The sequence below is a fragment of the Argentina anserina genome, chromosome 7, assembly GCF_933775445.1.
Source record: "Argentina anserina chromosome 7, drPotAnse1.1, whole genome shotgun sequence".
In the NCBI taxonomy this organism is placed as follows: Eukaryota; Viridiplantae; Streptophyta; class Magnoliopsida; order Rosales; family Rosaceae; genus Argentina; species Argentina anserina.
This window is the reverse complement of record NC_065878.1, coordinates 13189862-13210784: the sequence shown is the minus strand read 5'-3', so window position 1 is coordinate 13210784 and position 20923 is coordinate 13189862. Positions and strand designations below refer to the sequence as shown.

The following is a 20923-nucleotide window of genomic DNA, read 5'->3' as shown; positions in this document are numbered from 1 at the left end:
AGGTTCATAACTAACCCAGCCCCGCAATACCGGCAGAAAGCTAGTCACACCGGCTGTGTAACGAGCCGCCCCGCGGCCCAAGTCGACTAAGGACGCGCCCTCACACACATCTCAAAGGGAGCTCCAGAGAACACATTAACTGGATTTAGTCCCACATCGGAAGATGAATGAATGATCTACCTCAACTCAACTATAAAAGGTCAAACCCTTGATCTCATAAGGTAAGCAAGCTAAACCACTCACTGTTACTCTGCATAAACTACTACCGACCTGACTTAAGCATCGGAGAGTTGAAGACCACTACGTCGTGGTCCCCACTCTGACGATTTGTGCTACTTGTGACAGGAGCGAGAACAAAAAGCACAGCGTATTTAGTGAACGAATAGTGAAGCGTATTGTCACAGCGCAGTACACTATATTAACATTGGCGTCATCTGTGGGAATCCGTAATAAAAAGTTCCCGTGAAACACATGTAACATCTCGCGAAGCAACTGCATTTCGAAATAAGCACCCCCAACTCTCTGCCCCTAATCCGGCCGATGGTCACATGGAGGATATAACTGACCTCAGCCTAAACCATCCCCTACCCACCACAAATGATCCCATAATTCTCACCCCCACACCCGGGACTGTCGCCAGTACTAGCGCGACACCCGACCTCGTGACTATTGTAAGGATAGCAACATGGAAATGACCTCGCCGAATGTCAGTAGCGCGAGGCAATCGAGTGCGAGAAGGCTCCAGCTTTGCAGGCCGAACTCGACAAGATGCGAGTGCAACTAGAAAGAGCTGAACGCAGTCGTCATCAAAAGGAGTCACTTTGCGAAGGCAGCACGCAAACAAAAGGGCGGGATCAAGTTAACCTGAGCGTTAGCTTAACCCCCTCCGATCTTGCTAGGAAGCAGCCTCCATCCCCCAGGCGCATTCGTAACTGCGACGAAGAAAGCATGAGCGTCACTTCCCGCTCACGACCCCACATTGCTGGCCACAGTACAGACCCCACGATGGTCTTAATATTACAGCGGCTGACCACCATAGAGCAGCGGGATGCCAATTCGCGTTGCCAGCCAGTATTCGCGGCCAGGCCAGGTCCTTTCACCACGCGAATAATGAATATTGTATGCCCACTGCAGTCTAAGAGCCCGAAGATTACGCCGTACACGGGTGACGGTGACCCATTCTGGCACATAGATAACTTCAAAAAAGTCACGGCCAGTAGAGAATTTGATGACGCCACACTGTCATCTGTTCAGCGAAACATTGGACGGGAACGCCATGAACTAGTTTTTTGAGCAGCCATTAAATTTCATGGACTCGTTTGCATAGTTGACTACGACATTCCTTAATCGGTTCATCGTAATGGCCGGAACGACATACACCACGGATGGTTGTTCCAGGTCAAGCAGGAGATTAGAGAGACGATAGGCGCCTTTTTCATGCGATGGCAGACAGCCGCATCCAAATGCCGCAACCTCAACGAAACACTTGCCTTGGCTACATTCAAGGAAGGACTGCGGTATGAGAATTTCGTGTTTCACATCAACGTGGACCCACAGATGCGTGACGCCACCTACGATGAAATCATGACAGAGGCGGTGCGGTATGCTCAGGTAGAATATGTCACATATGGGGAAAATCGAACGCCCATGCCATCAGATAAGAGTAGTGTGCCGCAGTTGTCCATACCTCCAAGCACGATCCCCATACAGTGCAAGCTCTTCCCTGGCACTGAAGACCGCAGCAAAGGAAGGAAAAGAGAGTGGCACCAATCGATCCGCTATGACGGGTGTAATCATGATCTGCAGAGAGGCCGAGATAAGCACAAGAGGCTTGGCGACGAACACCGCGACAACAGAGGCCCTCGTCAAGTTAACGCGACGGGTTACCGCGGTGACCAGACACCGCCGAGAAAAGAAACCCCAGAAGACTTCTTCCACAAACACAATGAGACGTTGAGAAAGCCAGGGAGGCCACAACATCCTTAAGCCGAGGCAAAAACTGGTAAGTGGTACAGGTTTCATGAAAATGGGAGCCACAACACGAATGATTGTAGAACCCTCCGCGCAATGAGAGCCAACGGTGATACAAGGGTTATGGCAGCGAATCCAAGAGCACAGTAGAATGTGGTGGCAGCAGTTGAGAACATGTGCTGAATCAATGTAATTGAGGGCGAAGCCCCAATGACAAGCATGTCCAACCGTGCGAAAAAGCGCTTCGCCCGCAGCCATCACCCAAGACAAGTGTGCGCCATCACGGGGGGAAACACGAAAAGGCAGAAGGAAGGATGTAAGCAGATCACCTTCACTGAAAAGGAAGAAATCGACATCTCTCTACCCAACGACGACGCATTCCTCATAGATGTAGTCTTGGGTGGACATTGAGATGTGGGTAAAATGATGATCGATATAGGATCCGCAGTTAATGTTCTATTTAAGGGATGCTACGAAAAGATGGAACGTAGTGGTAAGAAGTTAGTACAAGACCACGAACCACTGATCAGCTTTTCTGGAGACATAACCCAACCTCTGGGTTCAGACTACACGACGGTACGCATTGGAACTGCACCATGCACAGTCTGCATCGAAGTCGAGTTCATCGTAGTCGATGCCTACAGTTCTTACAACGGGATCATCGGTCGGCCTACTCTCAACCGATTGCGAACCTTCATCGCGAGATACATGATGCTCATCAAATTCCCAACCCCAAACGGAACAAGGCAGGTCTGGGGATCACAATTTGTGGCAAAAGAGTGCCAAGCACGTGCAACCGACACGAAATCTTGGAGGTATATGCTACAACAAACTTAACTGACAAGATCGTTGATGCGCGAGATGGCGAAGTAGCAAAAGGTAAGTGCAAGAAAAAGACTACGCCTTATGAAATCAAGACCCCGGCGAATAAAGATCGGCGCTACCCTTAGCCCCACAGTAGAGAGTGATCTAACAAACTTCTTGGGAGAAAGCATGGAAGTATTTGCATGGTCATATGAGGATATGCTTGGCATCTCGCCTGACATCATCATGCATAAGCTACACATCAAACCGACCGCATATCCAGTCAAACATAAACGCCGCAGCTTTGACGACGAAAACATTATGGCAATACGCCAGGAGGTCGACAAGTTGAAAGACATGAAATTCATTAGGGAGGTCCAGTACCCATAGTGGATTTTCAAACTGTGTTATGGTCCTTAAAGCCAACGGCAAATGGCGGATGTGTGTGGATTACAAGAATATGAACAAGGCATGTCCTAAAACCAGCTTCCCTCTACCCAGAATTGACCAACTAATCGACGCAACAGCAGGTCATGAGTTGCTAATCATGATGGACGCCTACTCTGTGTACAGCCAAATATGCATGAACCCTGCGGATCAAGAAGCTACGACCTTCGTTACTGACAGGGGCCTTTATTGTTACAATGTCATGCCCTTTGGGTTATAGAATGCATGGGCTACGTATGTGTGTTGTGTCACAAAAATGTTCGATAAACACATCGGTAATGATATTGAAGTATACGTGGATGATATGTTGGCCAAGAGCGTCAAAGTCGAGGACCACGTAGCCAACCTCCGAACCATCTTCAACGTGCTTAAAAAGTACAAGATGCGGTTGAACCCAGAAAAGTGTCTTTTTGGTGTAACGACAAGCAAGTTCATGGGTTACATTGTTAGCCAACGCGACATAGAAGCAAACCCGGAAAAAGTACAGGTCATTCTGGATATGGCACAACCAGTGCTTAATAAGGGTGTGAAGGCCCTTCAAGGAAGACTTGTGGCGTTATCACAATTTATCTCAAGGCTGGCCGACAAATGTGAACCATTCTTCAAGCTATTAAGGCGTTCCAAGAGCCAATTGATCGAGTGGACACATGATTGCCAAGAAGCCTTTCAGGGGCTAAAAGACTACCTCGCCGCTGTGCCATTATTGTCAACCCCGCAACCAGGTTAGCCACTGTACCTTTACCTCGCAGTGTCCACAACCGCGGTTAGTAGTGCATTAGTCCGTCGGGACAGAACTAGAGAATTGATAGTCTTCTACGCTGGCAGGGCCATGAACGGTCCAGAGACGAGATACCCGACACTGGAACAGTTAGCTCTCGCGCTTATAGTTGTGGCTAGACGACTGCGCCATTATTTCCGAGCCCACAGTATCCACGTACTTACAAACCAACCTCTCAAACAAGTACTGCAGAATCCAGAGCACTCAGGGCGACTCAGCAAGTGGGTTATTGAGTTGACATAATTTGACATCGAATACAAGCCACGACCCGTTATAAAGGGCCAAGCCATAGCTGATTTTATTGCATATATGATTCCCCGAGATACGACCGAGACAACACTGAGCGGTGTCATGGCCAACACCACAATTTACCCATAGAGCTTACACGTGGATGGTTTCAGCTGCGCCAAGCCTAGCGGTGCAGGCATCATTTTGAGCGGACCGGGGGGACTAGAGCTGGAGTACGCTCTCAAGTTCAGTTTTGCTGCCTCCAATAATGTAGCGGAGTATGAAGCGATGATTGCAGGACAACAGTTGGCCCTCAACACTGGCAACGAGTATCAATATATTTAGCGACTCTCAGCTGGTAGTCAATCAAGTCACCAGATCTTTCACTGCCAAAAACGAGCAATTAACAGCTTACTTGGTATACATCACGGCGTTATTGAAACCATTCGAGTTCTATCACATAACCCAGATATCGAGGGCCAGTAACGCAAGGGCAGACTCCTTAGCAAGGCTTGTCACGTCGCAACCACATCAATGTCATAAGGATACCAGGGTCAAAGTGCTCCACCACCCTTCCATCTCCAAGACCTTACAGGAGACATGCTAGATAGAACGACAACAAGGCTCGTGGATGGATGGGATCGTAACATTTAAACGTAATGGCAAACTACCCGAAGACAAGGATGCCACAAGACAGCTAAAGAGACGCGCGGTGAGATACCACTTGCAAAATGACACACTCTATCGCCAGGGCCTTCTAAACGCCAGCTTAAGATGTGTCACAATTGAAGAATGCAAACGGATCTTGCAAGAAATTCATAGTGGCGACTACGGTAATCATTACGACAGTCGCACACTAGCCAGAAAGACACTGCGGACAGGCTGTTACTGGCCAACATTTGCCGCTAACGCACAAGATCTAGCCAGATCTTGCCACAAATGTCAAATATACGGACCTATACTATGACAACCCTCAGAACCACTATCATACACAGTCAGCCTATGGATTAAATGCCTTTGGGGTATGGATTTGATCAACCCACTTTCCATCAGAAAATGCCAAATTAAGTGGGTCATTGTGTGCATCGACTATAACTCTAAGTGGATTGAAGCTGCACCCTTGGCCGCAATAACAACTGAGAATGTCCAACATTTCCTAAGGCGCAATATCTTTTACCGCCACGATACGCCAGAGTCTATTATCACGGACAATGACAAACAGTTCAATAACGACCTCCTGATCACGTGGTGCAAAGCAAGGGGGACTACGCTCAAGTTTGCCTCTGTCGCGCACCCCAAGACTAATGGGCAAGTGGAGACCGCCAACAAACTAATCAAGGGCCTCCTAAGGAAGAAGTTGGATGATGCAAAAGGGCTTTGGCCCGAGAAGCTTGACGAAGTATTATGAGCAATCTGAACCACGCCAACAGAGGCCACGGGCGAGACACCCTTCTGTCTAATGTATGGCACAGAAGCAATACTCCCCATCGAAGTAATCCAACCAACACAACGGGTTTCGTTTATTAAATCTGAGACCAATTTGGAAAACATGCAACTAGATAAAGACCCCTTGGAGGAGAAACACATTGCAGCGCACCATCACAACATCCTGAATAAGCAGCGCGTGGCATGTTTCTACAACTCTAGGGTAAAGAGAATAACACTTCAGCTTGGTGACTGTGTCCTCAAGAAAGTTCAAGCAAAGGTTACAGGACTACGCTCGAGATGAGATAGACCATATAAAGTCTTCAAGCTCATTGTGCCCAACACATACTACCTGGAAGACAAATACGAGGAAGACTAGCCCACCCCTAGAACATGGAACAGCTTAAGTACTACTACAAGTAAAGGTCCGCGCGTAACGCAACACATAGGGACTTGGACTGTTTTAAGTACTTACGGCACACTGCCAAAACTATCTTTGTACATTCGGCTACAGCCAAGCTATCAATAAAATGAGGAATTTTTCAAACCATTGACCCTTATTAAGCCAGTACACTCTGGCGCATTACGACAATTAAATTCCTTTGACAGACTATTTCATTGTACGCGCAACAAAGATAGTATTGAGCGTGTAGCCAAAAGTATAAAGGACAATCACACAACATTTGCTAGGGCAATAAACGCAAAGGAAACGAAAACTTTGAAGGCCAAGGGCTTTAGTTCGTTAAATTAATCAACAACATGGCACACGGCCTATTACAGATAAAAGCTTGAAAAATACAAGGAAAAAACATGAAGAGAGCGCATCAGGTACAAAAAGTGGTTTTTCCACTTCGCTCGTCTCAGTTTTCTCTAGGCACCATCTCTTCAAATATACTCCCTTCCGCTCCTCCCCGTAGCTTGCACTATGTTGCACCGCTCAGGCCGTGTCGCTTGCTCGCACAGTATCTGAGTCCGTCGTTTGTCCCGGATCACCTTGTGACGACTATGCATATTGAAGCTCTGCGAGGGAGGAGTAGGAGAAGGAGTCTCTGAATTAGAATCAACCTTGTCATTATCACAAGATAAACCAATAAAAGAGGAGTCAGAGAATTCCATACCATTTTGTCGAGTTAGGAGTCTATGGTGGCGTTGGTTGCATTTTGGTGTTAAAAGAGGTTGAAAACACATAAATTGTCGAGAGTCTTATTTAAAGTAGGATTCCTTGTGTAACTAGGAAACCTAGTTAAATTAGGAGTCTTTATTAATCGGCATTTCTATAACATTTGTGATATATTGAGAATCCTACTTGCATTAGGAATTCTTTTTAAACTAGGAAACGTAACATTTGGGAAAATCTTACTTGAACTTAAACTTTTATTCCGTAACTTTTCTAATCTTACTCTCATATTCTAGTAACTTACTTGATCTTTTTATATTAATAATCTTGTCTTTAATTATTTTCAGATTTTAAAAGATGAGATTATGTAGCTATAATGAAGGGAAAAAATAGAGGAACAGTCAAGGAAATGACGAAAATAAAGAAAGAATGAGAAACCTAAAAAGGAGAAAAAGAAGGAATTTATCAAAGGATATTGCACCAACCAATTACAAAAATAAGTGAAAGAAACAAAGAGAAAGAAAAATGAAGAGAATAAAAAGAGATAATGCAAAAAAAAAAGGAGACACCTAAAAATAAGAAAAAAAATGCATTTATCAAAAAAGATTGCACCCACCAGTGACAAAAATAAGTGAAAGAAATTGAGGAGAAAAAGTCCAAACTATAATATTCAAGGAGCAAAAACTCTTGTATAAATAGCACATCATTTACAAAGAAAAATCATCACTTCCCCTTAGGATTCAAGAGTTAAAGCTCTACCAAAACACCACCATAAACTTCCCTCACAAATCAGCCAAGCCGTCCACCCCAAAACCATTGTCATCTCCACGAAGTTTCACCTATTGCAGCTGTACCTCTAAGGTTCCTACAACGTGTGATTCTCGCAACTCATTTTCATGGCTTCATTTATTTGTGTTAATCTACACTTATTTATCTATGAAGATTGTAAGTTGTTGTTTATGTGGAAGTATTTGTTTTGTATTTGTTTCAGAATTTTCAGATTGTTTTTGATATGTTTTTGAGACTATGCCAAATCTAAGTTCTTATAATTATTGAAGTTTGTATTTATATTGTTGTGTTATACTCTTCTTTTATTTGCTCTTAGATAATTTTCAGATATGTGCATACGAATTTAGTGCTTGAATGCAGTCCCTAAGATTGTATTTGAGTGTCATCTTCATCATCCATATTGACACAAATCGAATCATGCCCTAAGTAGGTTCAGTTTGTGTTAATTAAAGTGGGAAATTCTGGAAATTTACATGTACCCCATGGTGAGTAACGCCACCGTAAATCATGTCTCCAACAAAGATTTGGTGCTTAAATGTAATCTTGTTTGATTTATACCCTAAGTGTTGTTAAACTTGATTGCATGCAATTTAGGTGAGGCCCTAAGTCAACCTAAACGTCAATAGAAATCTTGCATGATTAGATGTTCCCCTAAAGCTCTAATTGTATTGGTGTCTAAAAGTATGTAATAAGATGGATTAGAATGCATGATATAACCAAACTTGTAATTATGTGGTGCATTGGTGAATTTGGTTTAGTTTGGTGAAGAGAAGTCGATCATGTAAATAATAATTAAAGTTTTATTTTAGTAGTTAATTATCAATCTCAAACCTCTCATTATTTGTTAATACTAAAAGTTTAGGGTTCCCTTCAATTCCCCGGACTGAACGATTCTTGCTTATTCTATACTAACGATGACATTTTACAGGGTTAATTGTGTGACGCTCACGTTCCCATCAGCCAATTCTCCAGCACTTGGAACTCGCTACGCTCATTCCGCCTAACGAATCGCGCATTCCTTCCATTCCCGTTGCGTTGGTTGTAGTCTATCCTAAAGAAGTGGAGTACCTCCGCCGCAGTAGGAAACCAGCACCCCTACAGATGGAAGAGCGAACAGTATAAGGCAAGCTTGTGTGGTTCCTTACCGAAGTTGGAAGATGAAGATGAGAATTTTTTGAAGCATCGAGTAAAAGAAATGGAGGACGTGATAGAATTTATGAGTGATTTTAAAGCAGAAGTTGAGAAGATCGACACTAATATCCTGCCAACTCTGAAGCAGATCAACAGAAGCTTTTGGTATGCCGAGTGCAATGAGGTGCTTTTAGAAACTATAATTTGGTTATTTCTGTATTATGTATGCTTTGTGGTGAAGATCATACATCTGTTATTAAGCAGATCTGAAATTAATTTATCCAGACACACATGATAATCCAAAATTACATAATTGATATTGCTTCTTATCCAATGTTCTAACAGCTTTCAAATCATGTTAATGGATTCTGTGATAAGTCACTTTTCTTTTCTCCACCAATAGTCCTAAACTAGAGGTTTTGCAAATTGCATCTGTGTTTAAGCCTAGAACACTTAGACCCAAATCACTGCAATCGGACTTCTGACCCTATATTTCTCACTCACCCAAACTACGGACCCAAATGAGGAATTGGTTACAGTACTCACTCCAACAAAAGTAACCCTGTAGCTTAATTTCTCACCCATCTTCTTAAAAACCAATTTTCTAGGCTCAACAGTAACTGATACTCCAATAGGTGCTTCCACATGAACTGCATACGTACAAGGGTTGATGGCACCAACATTTGTTACTGTCCTCTTGTATGTCACTCTCATTTTCCTTCCATCTTTTTTGAAAACAGCTGAGAATGAAGGGTAATTCAAGTCGCCGGATTGAAGAACTGCACTATTGCTAGGACAACTAAAGTTACTAACCACCCCACTGGAGAACAGAGCTATTTGGGGAGTTGTGTAATTCAAGCTACACAAATAGAGCAAGTAATCGTTGGTGGTGACATCATAAATTAGTCCTGGATCAGCAGCACTTTCAGGGTTTACATGCCCTGAACCAAATGCAAAAGGGTTAGCTGGTTGAGAATTGTTTGAACCAAAATCAGATATTGGAGAGCCTTTGCTGTTTAGTGTATAAGCTGTAGTCATGAAAGCAGATTTGATTGCTGCAGGTGACCAATCTTTGTGCACTGATTTGATAAGAGCAGCTAAGCCACTAGCATGAGGGCAAGACATCGAAGTTCCTGAGACCATGTTAAACACTACTCTTCTCTTGTCACTTTTAAGCCTAGTTGGGCTAGTCTTGGCCGGCCAAGCAGCCAAAATGTTGACACCAGGAGCAGTCACATCAGGCTTGATCACGTCCGGTCCAAGTGAGCTTGGCCCTCTAGATGAAAATGCTGCCATCACTGGAGCAGTTTTACCATAGACCGTGCCTTGGAACACAAGCATAGCTGTAGGTTTCTTTGCTGCACCTGCATATTCTCTCACAGCTTTTGAAGCCGAAGCTCCAAGAGAAGTGGCTGGCAAAATGTGAGCATCAGCAAGAAGTTCCTCCCCTTCAGCTTCATTATTGAGTAAAAGCATTCCAGCTCCTCCTGCTTTCTTCACTTCCTCTCCAATTTCAGTCCTGCTGTGTGTTCCTCGCTCACACGCAACAATCTTTCCCTTCACAAGGTTTATATCAAGCACGCCATCGACACAATGCTCAGCTCCTTGACCACCTGCTGTTCTGTTATATACAAGTGGCAACTGCTTAGTTTTCTTACCTGAATATAGTGATGACCCTTCAAAAACGTGTCCATTCCCAAGTTTCACTATAACTGGAAAGGTTCGGTCAGTGTAGCTAGCACCAACAGTCATGACCCAAGGAGCAGTATTGCTAACGCTTGAGCGAAATGGACCAGAATTCCCAGCTGAAAATGACAAGAAAACTCCACGTTGCACTGCTCCAAATGCAGCTATAGCAATACTGTCACGAAAATAAGGTCTCGAAAGACCTCCCAATGAGAGTGACAAAATGTCTACCCCATCTGAAACAGCACTGTCAATGGCAGCCATTACATCAGAGTTAGAACACCCCAATGGCCAACAGGCCTTATAGGCTGCAATTCTTGAAGAATATCTCATTCCACTGGCCGAGCCCTTTGCTAAGCCAAATAAGCTTGCTTTTTTTACAACATTACCGCCTGCTGTTGAAGCAGTGTGAGTTCCATGTCCTTCGGAGTCACGAGGGGATCGATAATCCACTGTTTCATTGATTCTTCCAACAATGGCTTCATACCCTTGGAGAAAGGATCTTGCACCTATAAGCTTTTTGTTACAATTTGATTGTGAGAACTTGGTGCCTTTTTCACAAGTGCCTTTCCAGTGAGATGGTACAGAGGACATTCCTTTGTCCTTGAAGCTAACATGTTCTGGCCAGACACCGGTGTCAACAACACCGATGATCACATCCGAGGCCAAGTTGGGAGCACTCCAAAGCCCTCTGCCTTCCTGTAAGCCAAGAAACTGAGGAGTGTGGGTGGTGTGGAGAGTTAGAAGCTCATCGGGTGTGGCATATAAGAAGCCATGGATATGGCTCAAGGCTTTGAGTTGATTGGTTGTGAGCTTTGCTGCAAAACCCGAAATAGCAGTGTTGTAGATGTAAAGAAGCTGAGGAGTCGTTGGTGCTTTGCCTCCTTCTTCCTCTTCTTCTTGAGATGAGAGTTCGGTAATGGAATCCATCACTGCTTTGTAGTAGTAATGTTGGTCATTGTGATCAGCAGCAGGGATTTTCGCCTTGTCCATGTGAACAATGTATGTCTGTGTTTCCATCAGAGCAGTTCTAATTGTAGCCATTAACGCCATGAACAACATGAATGCTCTAATCATCATCATGTTACCTGTGATATAGAGAATTAAAGCAAGAAAATGATAAGGAAAACAAACATATATATGACAACAGCGAAAACTTTTAACAATGGATGAGACAGAATCAAAGAGTTCTTCAGAAGAAAGATGACATTTTACCTCAGAACTAAAAGAATGACTAGTATATTTGCTACCAGCTTAATTAATGAGCTTGTTTATATAGGAAAGAAAAGAAGAATTTATTGCATAGGAAATGAAGCACCCTAGGATGACTTGAAGTTGACAGTTTGATCTCTTCCTGCTTATATAAGCGTGACTCTCGAAACTGCACGCCTTCAGTTGGATCAAATCTAGAAAGGTCCTGCAAAACTTGCTTAAAGAAGAAGCTACCAACAGTAGAAAGGCACCCAGAAATAGAAACATAGTCGACATTAATTCAAATGCAGGGAGTATGTATGTACAGCTTGAAAGCATGAGCTTGGCAATGATATTATGGTCCCTGAAGCAAAGAGGTGCTTGTTGGTGGGTGAGAAAGTGAGCTTTGCATTCTCAACTCTCAAGTGTCAATTATAGTGTTTCATGCCCATATATTGTAGTTTTCATCTCAAGGAAATCATACACATGCTAGCAAAATGATTTGAAACCCACCTTTTTTTTAAGAGGAATAAAAAATAACAAACACAATTATCCATCAACCAATTAAGAAACAACTAACGAAAATGTAAATTAAGAAATCATAATCAATCCTTATTACAATGACTCACCAGAAAATCTGGAACTAAATCTCACCAAGTAAAACTATCTGAAAAAGCACGGAAATTAACAAGAGCATCAGCAACTTGATTGCCTTCACGAAATATAGGCTCAATCTAAAATGCATTTGAGAGATTCGATGCAAGCAATTAGACCACTCCACACAAAGACTCTAAGGAACTAGATTAGGAAAGTGTAGATAAGAAGAATTTGAAACCCACCTTAATTTGGGGAGGGTTGATCAATAGAGTGTAGACCACGACGGCACAACGCATAAGCAATTGATAGTTAGCACATGTAACCCCCTCATCACCAAAGTCTTCCTTGGAGTCCAATCCAAGGTATGCCAATTATCAAAAGCGAGCAAGATACCAACTAGTGGGATTGAACCATTGAAATGAAAGCAATCGAATGCACTTACGTGCACACGTCTTAAAATTTGATACATGTATCACATTTAGTTGGTAATGTCTTTTTTTTTAGTATGCATGTATCACATTCACTTATCATCTCTTCAGTAACAAGGATAAGGCGCCCTAGCAGTGCTCATCTCATGCAAAAAATAGTCCCGTCGGGTAAGATTGAACCCATGTGTGTATTTATGTTCTCACAATTCCAAAGCATGTTATAATATCACTAAGAGTTCTGCAGATGAACTCTTTTTCTTTTTTTTTAACAAACTCTACAGATGAACTTAACTTTCTTATGATGAGAAACACTTAATTTCTAGGACTGTAAACTATAAACCACAATGGGAGTCCTCACAGTATACCTAGAGCTTTTCCATCCGAGTGAACCAGACACCATTTTCCAACCGCCAAACGGATTCGCCTTCACCTCAACTTCAAAGCTCTTTTTTTGCAAAGCATGAGAGAAAGTCAAGCTCGTGGGTTTGACAGTGATTTCCACTCCCTTTGGTGCTCTAATGGTGGCATTGTATGTGGAACTAGCAGGACCAACATTAGTGACAGTTCTTCTGAAAACAGCTATTGTTGGTTGCTTGTTGCTTTTCAAATTGAGCTGAATAGTGGGATAGTTAAGAACATCGTAGCCGAGTCCAGGAATCAATGAGGAGCAGTTTATGGAGGTTGAGCCAATAAACGGGGCTAATGAGGAGCCATCATAGCCTTCATGGCAAAGGAACTGAATGTATGACATTTCATCCATGTCGTAAATTAGACCTGGATTGACTGCTTTTCTCGGGTTCACTTGGCCAATACCATAGGCGAATTCTGCTTCTGCATTCACTCTTTGGCTCATCGGTGTTGCTGATAAAGATTCATGATTCTAATGAGATTGTAAGCCAGGATAAATTTGAGCATTGTGAACAAAGTGAAGTGTCATGAGTGAGGATTCGAAAAGATGCTTCAAGATGTTACAACATTTGACTGTTCAATAAGCTTTTTTTCTTCTATTTTTGAAGTGTTTAATAAGCTTCGCTTCTAATAGAAAGGATCGATATTACAAGTAACAAAGAACTCGAACAAGTCAATATTGTTTGAGAAATGCTTCTACCAGCTACATTTTGGTAGAAGCATCAACTTGAGTCACTATTACGGTGCTTCTGTTAAACTTAATTTCTTTGATATTCTCAACAATTACCGATGTATGCACTCTACTTTGAAATTACTATTTATCTGAAATCAATTTTGACAGTTTAAATAGCAAACTGCATATGTCCAAGCTATACCCCCGAAGGATTGTAAATTGCATATCAACTTCATACCTGTGGTCATGATGGCAGATTTTATAGCAGCTTGAGACCAGTTTGGGTGAAATGACTTAACATATGCTGCTACACCAGCAACATGTGGACATGCCATTGAAGTTCCGGACATGAGTGTATATTCTGAGTATTGTGTGTCACCATCCAACCCAGTAAGGGACTTCAATAGAGTGTAAGATGCCAAAATGTCAATCCCAGGTGCTGCAATATCAGGCTGCAACATAACAGCTTCAGTTTCGAGTCGAACTTACTGATATGTCGATAAGGTACAAAAAAATATCAACCTTAAGAAGGTGTTCTGATCCCGGATTTGGACCCCGTGATGAAAATGAAGCAACATAAGGAGCGTGTTTCTGTGCTTCTTGTGACTTGAATATAACTGCTGATGGTGATCTACAAGAAAAAAGGGTACTTGTTTACTTTGTGAAAATATGAAACATTTGATAATATGTCCCAAGTTATTGTTATATTCCTACTTTGCTGAATGTATATAGGACTCAATGCTTCCAGCACTTGTAGAGTTAACCATGGTTCCTGGTGCCATGAATATTTGAGCAGCTTCAAATAATTGAAAATTTTCAACAATGATACCAACTCCTCCATTTCCTTTGATAACAGAATCTGCACCCCGAGATCCATATTGGCAGACAACAATCTTTCCCTTCACTTTCTTAGGGTCTAATGACCCGTGTAGACAGTACCTGGTAGACAAGATAGTCGGAAGCTCTAATTATTATCTATTTCTTGTGACAGTACTTCGATTTTTATTCTTGATTCTTGATAGCGAGGAACAAAGAGATCATACCTGGCATTTTCCTTGGTTCCTGAGCTTTTTGCTACATAAGCTCCGATAACAAGAGGGTACATTGTCTTCTTTGGATTGAATGTGCTCACTCCAACCCCCTGCATATACCATAAACATCAAATTAAACTTAGTGTGAAGTATAAGCATAACCAGGTGAAATTCATAGAAATATTAATCAACAAGAATTGCATCCCCTTCTTTCTTACACCTAGAGTTACCGTCAAACATTCAGTACTTTTAGTTCAACATGTTGGTAATATACTTTACTCTCTCAGGACTCTAGGTACAGAACTTGAGAAGAACAAGAACCGGCTATTAGGTGAGAACAATATCATCTTGGGCCTCATGATAGAATGTAATTTTGTAAATCATTGAAGCAAAAATAGTTACCCAGATATCCTTCCCATTGCCCAAATGAACTTTGTTAATGAACTGCCTATCAATGCCACTAGCTGCCACAGTTACCAACCATGGTGCATGATTAACAATACTCCCCCAACCTGGTCCATCATTTCCAGCTGAGGCCACTGTAATGATACCCTTCTTCATGGCATGAAATGCACCAACTGCTATGCTATCAGTACCATAACTAGATCCCCCTCCACCAATTGAAATCGATATGACATCCACTCCATCGTGTATGGCAGCTTCATACGCGGCAAGAATGTCCATGTCAGAGCAGCCAAAACTAGCCCAGCATACTTTGTACATGGACACCCTAGCCGAGGGCACTGCACCTCGTGCAGTGCCCTTAGCGAGGCCATAAAGGTTGGCATTCTCAACTAGGTTGCCAGCTAAGGTCGACGAGGTGTGAGTTCCATGTCCGTCCACATCCACTGGAGATAAGATGTCAGCTGGGTCTGGAGTGCCATCAAGCTTGAAGTATCTAGCTCCTATGATTTTCCTACAAATTAACTTAGGCATTGTAGCATTAGCTATCATTTCACTGTTAGCATAGCAGCATTATTAGGTATTAAGTTTGAGTCGTCGATCATAACTATGATGAAAAGAACAATAATAACAAAAATACTTATCAGAAAAGATTTTTTTTCAAGTGACAAAACTGTTTTGAAGTCAGTTTACTTGTTGCATCCAGAGAAATTGGCAAACTGGCCACAAGTTCCTTTCCATTTTGCTGGTGGAGGACCAAAGCCATAATCTTTAAAGCTTGCAGACTCTGGAGTAATTCCTGATGCACAATTTTGTACCATACATAAGTATAAAATCTGAAGCAAAAAAGAAAAATGGTAGCTAATTAGGCATGAATTAGACATCAGTTTTTCAGTTACCTGTATCAAAGAGACCAACAACAATGTCACTTTCACTTGTTAAATTTCTCCTAGCTTTTAATGGTAACCCAATGAAATTCCATGACCTTGTTGTGTGCAGCTTGTGATACCTATTAGGAGTCACAGAGAGAACTTGATCCATTCCTGTACATTCACAAACACAAGATTCAAATTAATCACAGAAATGTTTCTCTTACCATACAGTACGCTTCTGCTATTTTAGCATAACAACTTCAATGTGACTTGATCGAGGTGCATCAAACTGACAGATATAACATACTTGATAGCTTTTCAGCTTCATCACTAGATAGCTTAGCAGCAAATGCATTGAAGTTCTTGGTATAGCTATAAACCATGGACTCTGCAGCAACAGAATAGCTGCGAAGGACATCAATATATTATTCATCTTGGTAAAATTTGTACATGTAGTGCCTTATATGTAATAAGGGAAAAAGGTGAAATTGTTAATCACTAACCTTCCTGTTACAGATGAGAGGACATTCATATGTGCTTGGGCTGCAGAATGTTCATGATTCACATGATCTCCCAAGTATACAATGTAAAACTTCTGTGTAATAATTTCATAACCCTGATTAGAAATGTCAAACAAATACAACAGTAATTATAACATAAGGGATTGTGTACCTTTTGGTCCTGCTCATCTCCCTTGACACAAACAAGGCCTGTTAGGATCAAACGGAAAATAAGAAGGGAATGGAAATTGAGTCTCTTGCTCCCCATACTTGAAAATGAAGGTTTAGTATTGGGTGGCTCTATTATTAATCTCACCATTGAGCTATTATATATGCTTATAAGATAACAGTTTAACAGAGTTTCACAAGGAACAGAGTAGATTAGAAATAAACAAATATAGAAGAAGCTTGAACTTAACTTGGTTTTGGGGAACCTTAAAAGCAAGAAAACAGAAATTCTGGCTGTCTATTCTCATATATATTGTGCTGAGTCATGTGTAGGCTAGGCAGGATTGCTTCGTCTGGAGAAACTTAAATGATGAAAATATCAGTTTCTTATGTGTTTCTTACACATTTTGAATAACGTTGTTTAGACTTGTCTATTCTGAAGAATGCCATACATGATAAAATGGGTTGCTTAACTTCTCATATACACTAGCTACACTGCAAAAGTTGTATACTAATTCGAGATCGAGTCGAGCCATGCCAGTTTGCCACTAATGTAGTGATACATTAATGTATTGTAGAATGTGGACTAACCCAAGAATCAATACTCGTTGAGATAGAATAACTTGACCACTAGGAAAATCAAGGCAAAATGAAATGTAGTTTTATTTTTGACGAGAAAATGATACATGTAACTAGACTTGCTTAACATTATTTCTTAAAGATGTAACATTCAATATGAATTGATAACCAATTTATTCTTATGATGTGCAAAATCAATTTTGCCACAGCTGGTATGATTTGCAAGAGAACTAATTACAAAGCTAAACAAGACATTTATCATTGTGAAAAGCAAAGGGCAGAAAATTTAATTAGTGATTAAAGGATCACTGTCAAACTCAGAGCAGTGGCTTGGAAAACAAAGAGGCTAGCTATTATAAAGTCTCGATCACTTGAATTCCAATTCAAGAAAAAGGACCCCTGTTGTTCTCAACGGTACAAATGAGGATAACTTGAATTGTAATTAGCACAACGATGGTTTAACATACCACATCATCAAGCTTATCTTAGAAATGCTTCACCTCATTTTTGGGAAGATTGTAGTGTGAAGTTGTAGCTACAAGCATGTTTCTATATTATCTGACCGATAAATTAGTATACCATGATAGAAGGACCAAGTTTATGACGAGATAAAGAACTATGACGTGATAAAGTGATATGGGGTTCTCATCCAAAACTAATTGACAATAGATAGTGGTTCAAACCTTTATAAACCCACTGTCACATTTTCTCAAGTGAGATGTATACTCTCAACATGACATTCGTTTAGCATCCCTAAGATGATGGAGAAAGGTCCATGGTACCTAAATTTCATGTCTCCTTGAACTGATTCTGATAAAAGTGTAGGTACATTGCGATGGATGTTTACATCTTAAAGAGGCTCATAGACTATAATGGGAGCCGAGGCAATTATGACTAGGGGTGAACATGGAGACCCGAAAACCGAAAAAAACCATATCCGAACCTAAACCGAATCCGAAAAAATTGAAACAGAAAAAAACCGAACCGAAAATAAAAAAACCGAACCGAACCGATTATGTTTGGGTTGGGTTTTTGGTTTAGTTCCTCATAAACCGAACAAAACCGAACGACCCAAATAACCCGAAGTCAACGGTCAACGTCATCGTTTTGGTATATTTTTACTTTTATTATTATTATTCTTTTTAAAAAGTAAAACTAAAGCCAATATAAACCTAATTGATCTAATCAATCTTACGGTCTCTCTCATTTCTCAGACAAAAAAAAAACTTATGACACTCTCTCTTTCTAAATCCTTACTCCTTAGTTTAGTGCTATAGTAAAAATTCACTTCATTTCGCAAAACCAGTCTATATAACTCCTCCCTCCTCCCTCTTCCTTCGATCTCCATTTTTCGTCGCTTCTTTTTGTACCGTCACTCTAAAAATTGAATTCTCTAATCAATGATTCTATTAATGTTCCATATTCTCAGCGAATAAGTATCAATAATGGCTCACATGAGACATTAGTTGACACTTAAGCGATCGCCAACTTTTACGAGCCGGGCCTTGCGAGTTTGTATTATAAAAAAAAATATAATACTCTAATTTAAGGGTTTGAAATAATAAAAGAATTATTAAAAAATATCCTAAAAAAAGTCACAAATAAATTCTAATTTCGAAATATTGTTGATCGACACCAATAGATATGATAGATATATATATTTAGAGATCTTGTAAAAAGTTCATCCATTTTAAAACATGATTTGACCGTCCGAACCTACGGTCAACAAAAAAAGAGGCATTTTCACATAATAAAACCTCATTGACCGGGGCTTTGCCAAATAGATTTCTTCAGTGCGACCACACACGATATGTAACAAAAATTATGTGATTTCAGATATACAAACGGATTTTGGCGTTCGCATATTTGTAATATGTCCTCCCTTAGGGCATATTAGTGGTGTTTTCGATTTACCGGAAATTCTGACGGTCAAACGAGGTCCGAATTGAATGAAATTTTTACAGGATCACTAAATATATATATCGATCATATCAGATGGTATCTATCGATCCCGAGAAGTTTCCTTCATAATGCGATAGTTTTATTATAAACCTAATATAAATGTTATGATACATTAGTGGACACTTCGTTGATCGACAACTCCAATTCGAAATATGGTCGATCGACACCAGCAGATGTGATCGGTATATATATTTAGGGACCCCGTAAAAATTTCGTCCGTTTTAGACATGGTTTGACCGTACCTACGGTCAACAAAAAAAGAGGCGTTTTCACATAATAAAACCTCATTGACCAGGGCTTTGTCATATAATTTTCTTCAGTGCGACCGTGCACGATAGGTAACAAAAATTATGTGATTTTCAGATATGCAAATAGCTTTCGGCGTTCGCATATTTGTAATAGGCTTTCCCTTAGGGCATATTAGTGGTGTTTTCGATTTACCGAAAATTCAGACGGTCAAACGAGGTCCGAATTAGATGAAATTTTTACAGGGTCACTAAATATATATACCGATCATATCGGAAGGTATCGATCGATCCCGAGAAGTTTTCTTCATATAGTTGCTTCATAATGCGATAGTTTTATTATAAACTTAATATAAAATGTTATGGTACATTAGTGGACATTTCGGTGATCGGTAACTCCAGTTCGAAATATGGTCGATCGACACCAGCAGATGTGATCAGTATATATATAGGGACCCCGTAAAAATTTCGTCCGTTTTGGATATGGTTTGACCGTTTGTATCTATGGTCAACCAAAAAAGGGGCGTTTTCACATAATAAAACCTCATTGACCGGGGCTTTGCAAAATATATTTCTTCAGTGCAACCGCGCACGATAGGTAACAAAAATTAGGTGATTTCAGATATGCAAACGGCTTTCGGCGTTCACATATTTGTAATATGTCTCCTTTAGGACATATTAGTGGTGTTTTCGATTTACCGAAAATTACGACGGTCAAACGAGGTCCGAATTAGATGAAATTTTTATAGGGTCACTAAATATATATACCGATCACATCGGCTAGTGTCGACCGATCCCTAGAAGTTTCTTTCATGTAGTCGCTTCATAATGCGATTGTTTTATTCTAAACCTAATATAAAGGTTATGATACATTAGTTGACAGTTAGACGATCGCTAACTCTAATTCGAAATATGGTCGATCGACACCAGTAGATGTGATCGGTATATATATTTAGGGACCCCATAAAAATTTCGTCCGTTTTGGACATGGTTTGACCGTTCGTATCTACGGTCAACCAAAAAAGAAGCGTTTTCACATAATAAAACCTCATTGACCGGGGCTTTGTCAGATAATTTTCTTCAGAGCGACCGTGCACGATAGGTAACAAAAATTATGTGATTTCAGATATGCAAACGGCTTTCGGTGTTCGCATATTTGTAATGGATCATCGCTTATGACATATTAGTGGTGTTTTGGGTTTACCGGAAATTCCGACGGTCAAACGAGGTCCGAATTGGATGAAATTTTTACAGGGTCACTAAATATATATACCGATCATATCAGATGGTATCGTCGATCCGGAGAAGTTTCATTCATATAGTCGCTTCATAATGCGATAATTTTATTATAAACCTAATATAAAATGTTATGGTACATTAGTGGACACTTCGGCGATCGATAACTCCAGTTCGAAATATGGTCGATCGACACCAGTAAATGTGATAAATATATATATTTAGGGAACCGTAAAAATTTCGTCCGTTTTGGAT

General features: G+C 40.9%; 2 protein-coding genes across 2 annotated transcripts; both read right to left on the bottom strand.

Moving 5' to 3' along the window:
• Nucleotides 1-8974: 8974 nt before the first annotated feature.
• LOC126802533 (subtilisin-like protease SBT1.1) lies at nucleotides 8975-11613 on the bottom strand. Its single transcript, XM_050530176.1, has 2 exons — nucleotides 11592-11613; nucleotides 8975-11464 (listed from the first exon to the last, which is right to left on the bottom strand). Exon 2 carries the CDS (start codon nucleotides 11457-11459, stop codon nucleotides 9144-9146), a length of 2316 nt encoding a protein of 771 aa, XP_050386133.1. The 5' UTR covers nucleotides 11460-11464; nucleotides 11592-11613; the 3' UTR covers nucleotides 8975-9143.
• A 1149-nt stretch (nucleotides 11614-12762) lies between these two features.
• LOC126803603 (subtilisin-like protease SBT4.14) lies at nucleotides 12763-16797 on the bottom strand. Its single transcript, XM_050531387.1, has 11 exons — nucleotides 16651-16797; nucleotides 16482-16573; nucleotides 16286-16383; nucleotides 16006-16149; nucleotides 15800-15905; nucleotides 15107-15620; nucleotides 14717-14814; nucleotides 14388-14612; nucleotides 14196-14304; nucleotides 13912-14125; nucleotides 12763-13453 (listed from the first exon to the last, which is right to left on the bottom strand). The coding sequence occupies exons 1-11, from the start codon at nucleotides 16795-16797 to the stop codon at nucleotides 12912-12914; spliced, it is 2289 nt and encodes a 762-aa protein (XP_050387344.1). The 3' UTR covers nucleotides 12763-12911.
• Between the last annotated feature and the right edge of the window lie 4126 nt (nucleotides 16798-20923).

Bases quoted from the DNA above. Each gene is read 5' to 3' on its own strand.
- LOC126803603 (XM_050531387.1), bottom strand. From the start codon at position 16,797: ATGGTGAGATTAATAATAGAGCCACCCAATACTAAACCTTCATTTTCA. The intron at 16,574-16,650 runs GTACACAATCCC...ATTATTACACAG, and splicing joins GAGATGAGCAGGACCAAAAG to AAGTTTTACATTGTATACTT. The intron at 14,815-15,106 runs GTAACTATTTTT...TGGTATATGCAG, and splicing joins GCAATGGGAAGGATATCTGG to GGGGTTGGAGTGAGCACATT.
- LOC126802533 (XM_050530176.1), bottom strand. From the start codon at position 11,459: ATGATGATGATTAGAGCATTCATGTTGTTCATGGCGTTAATGGCTACA.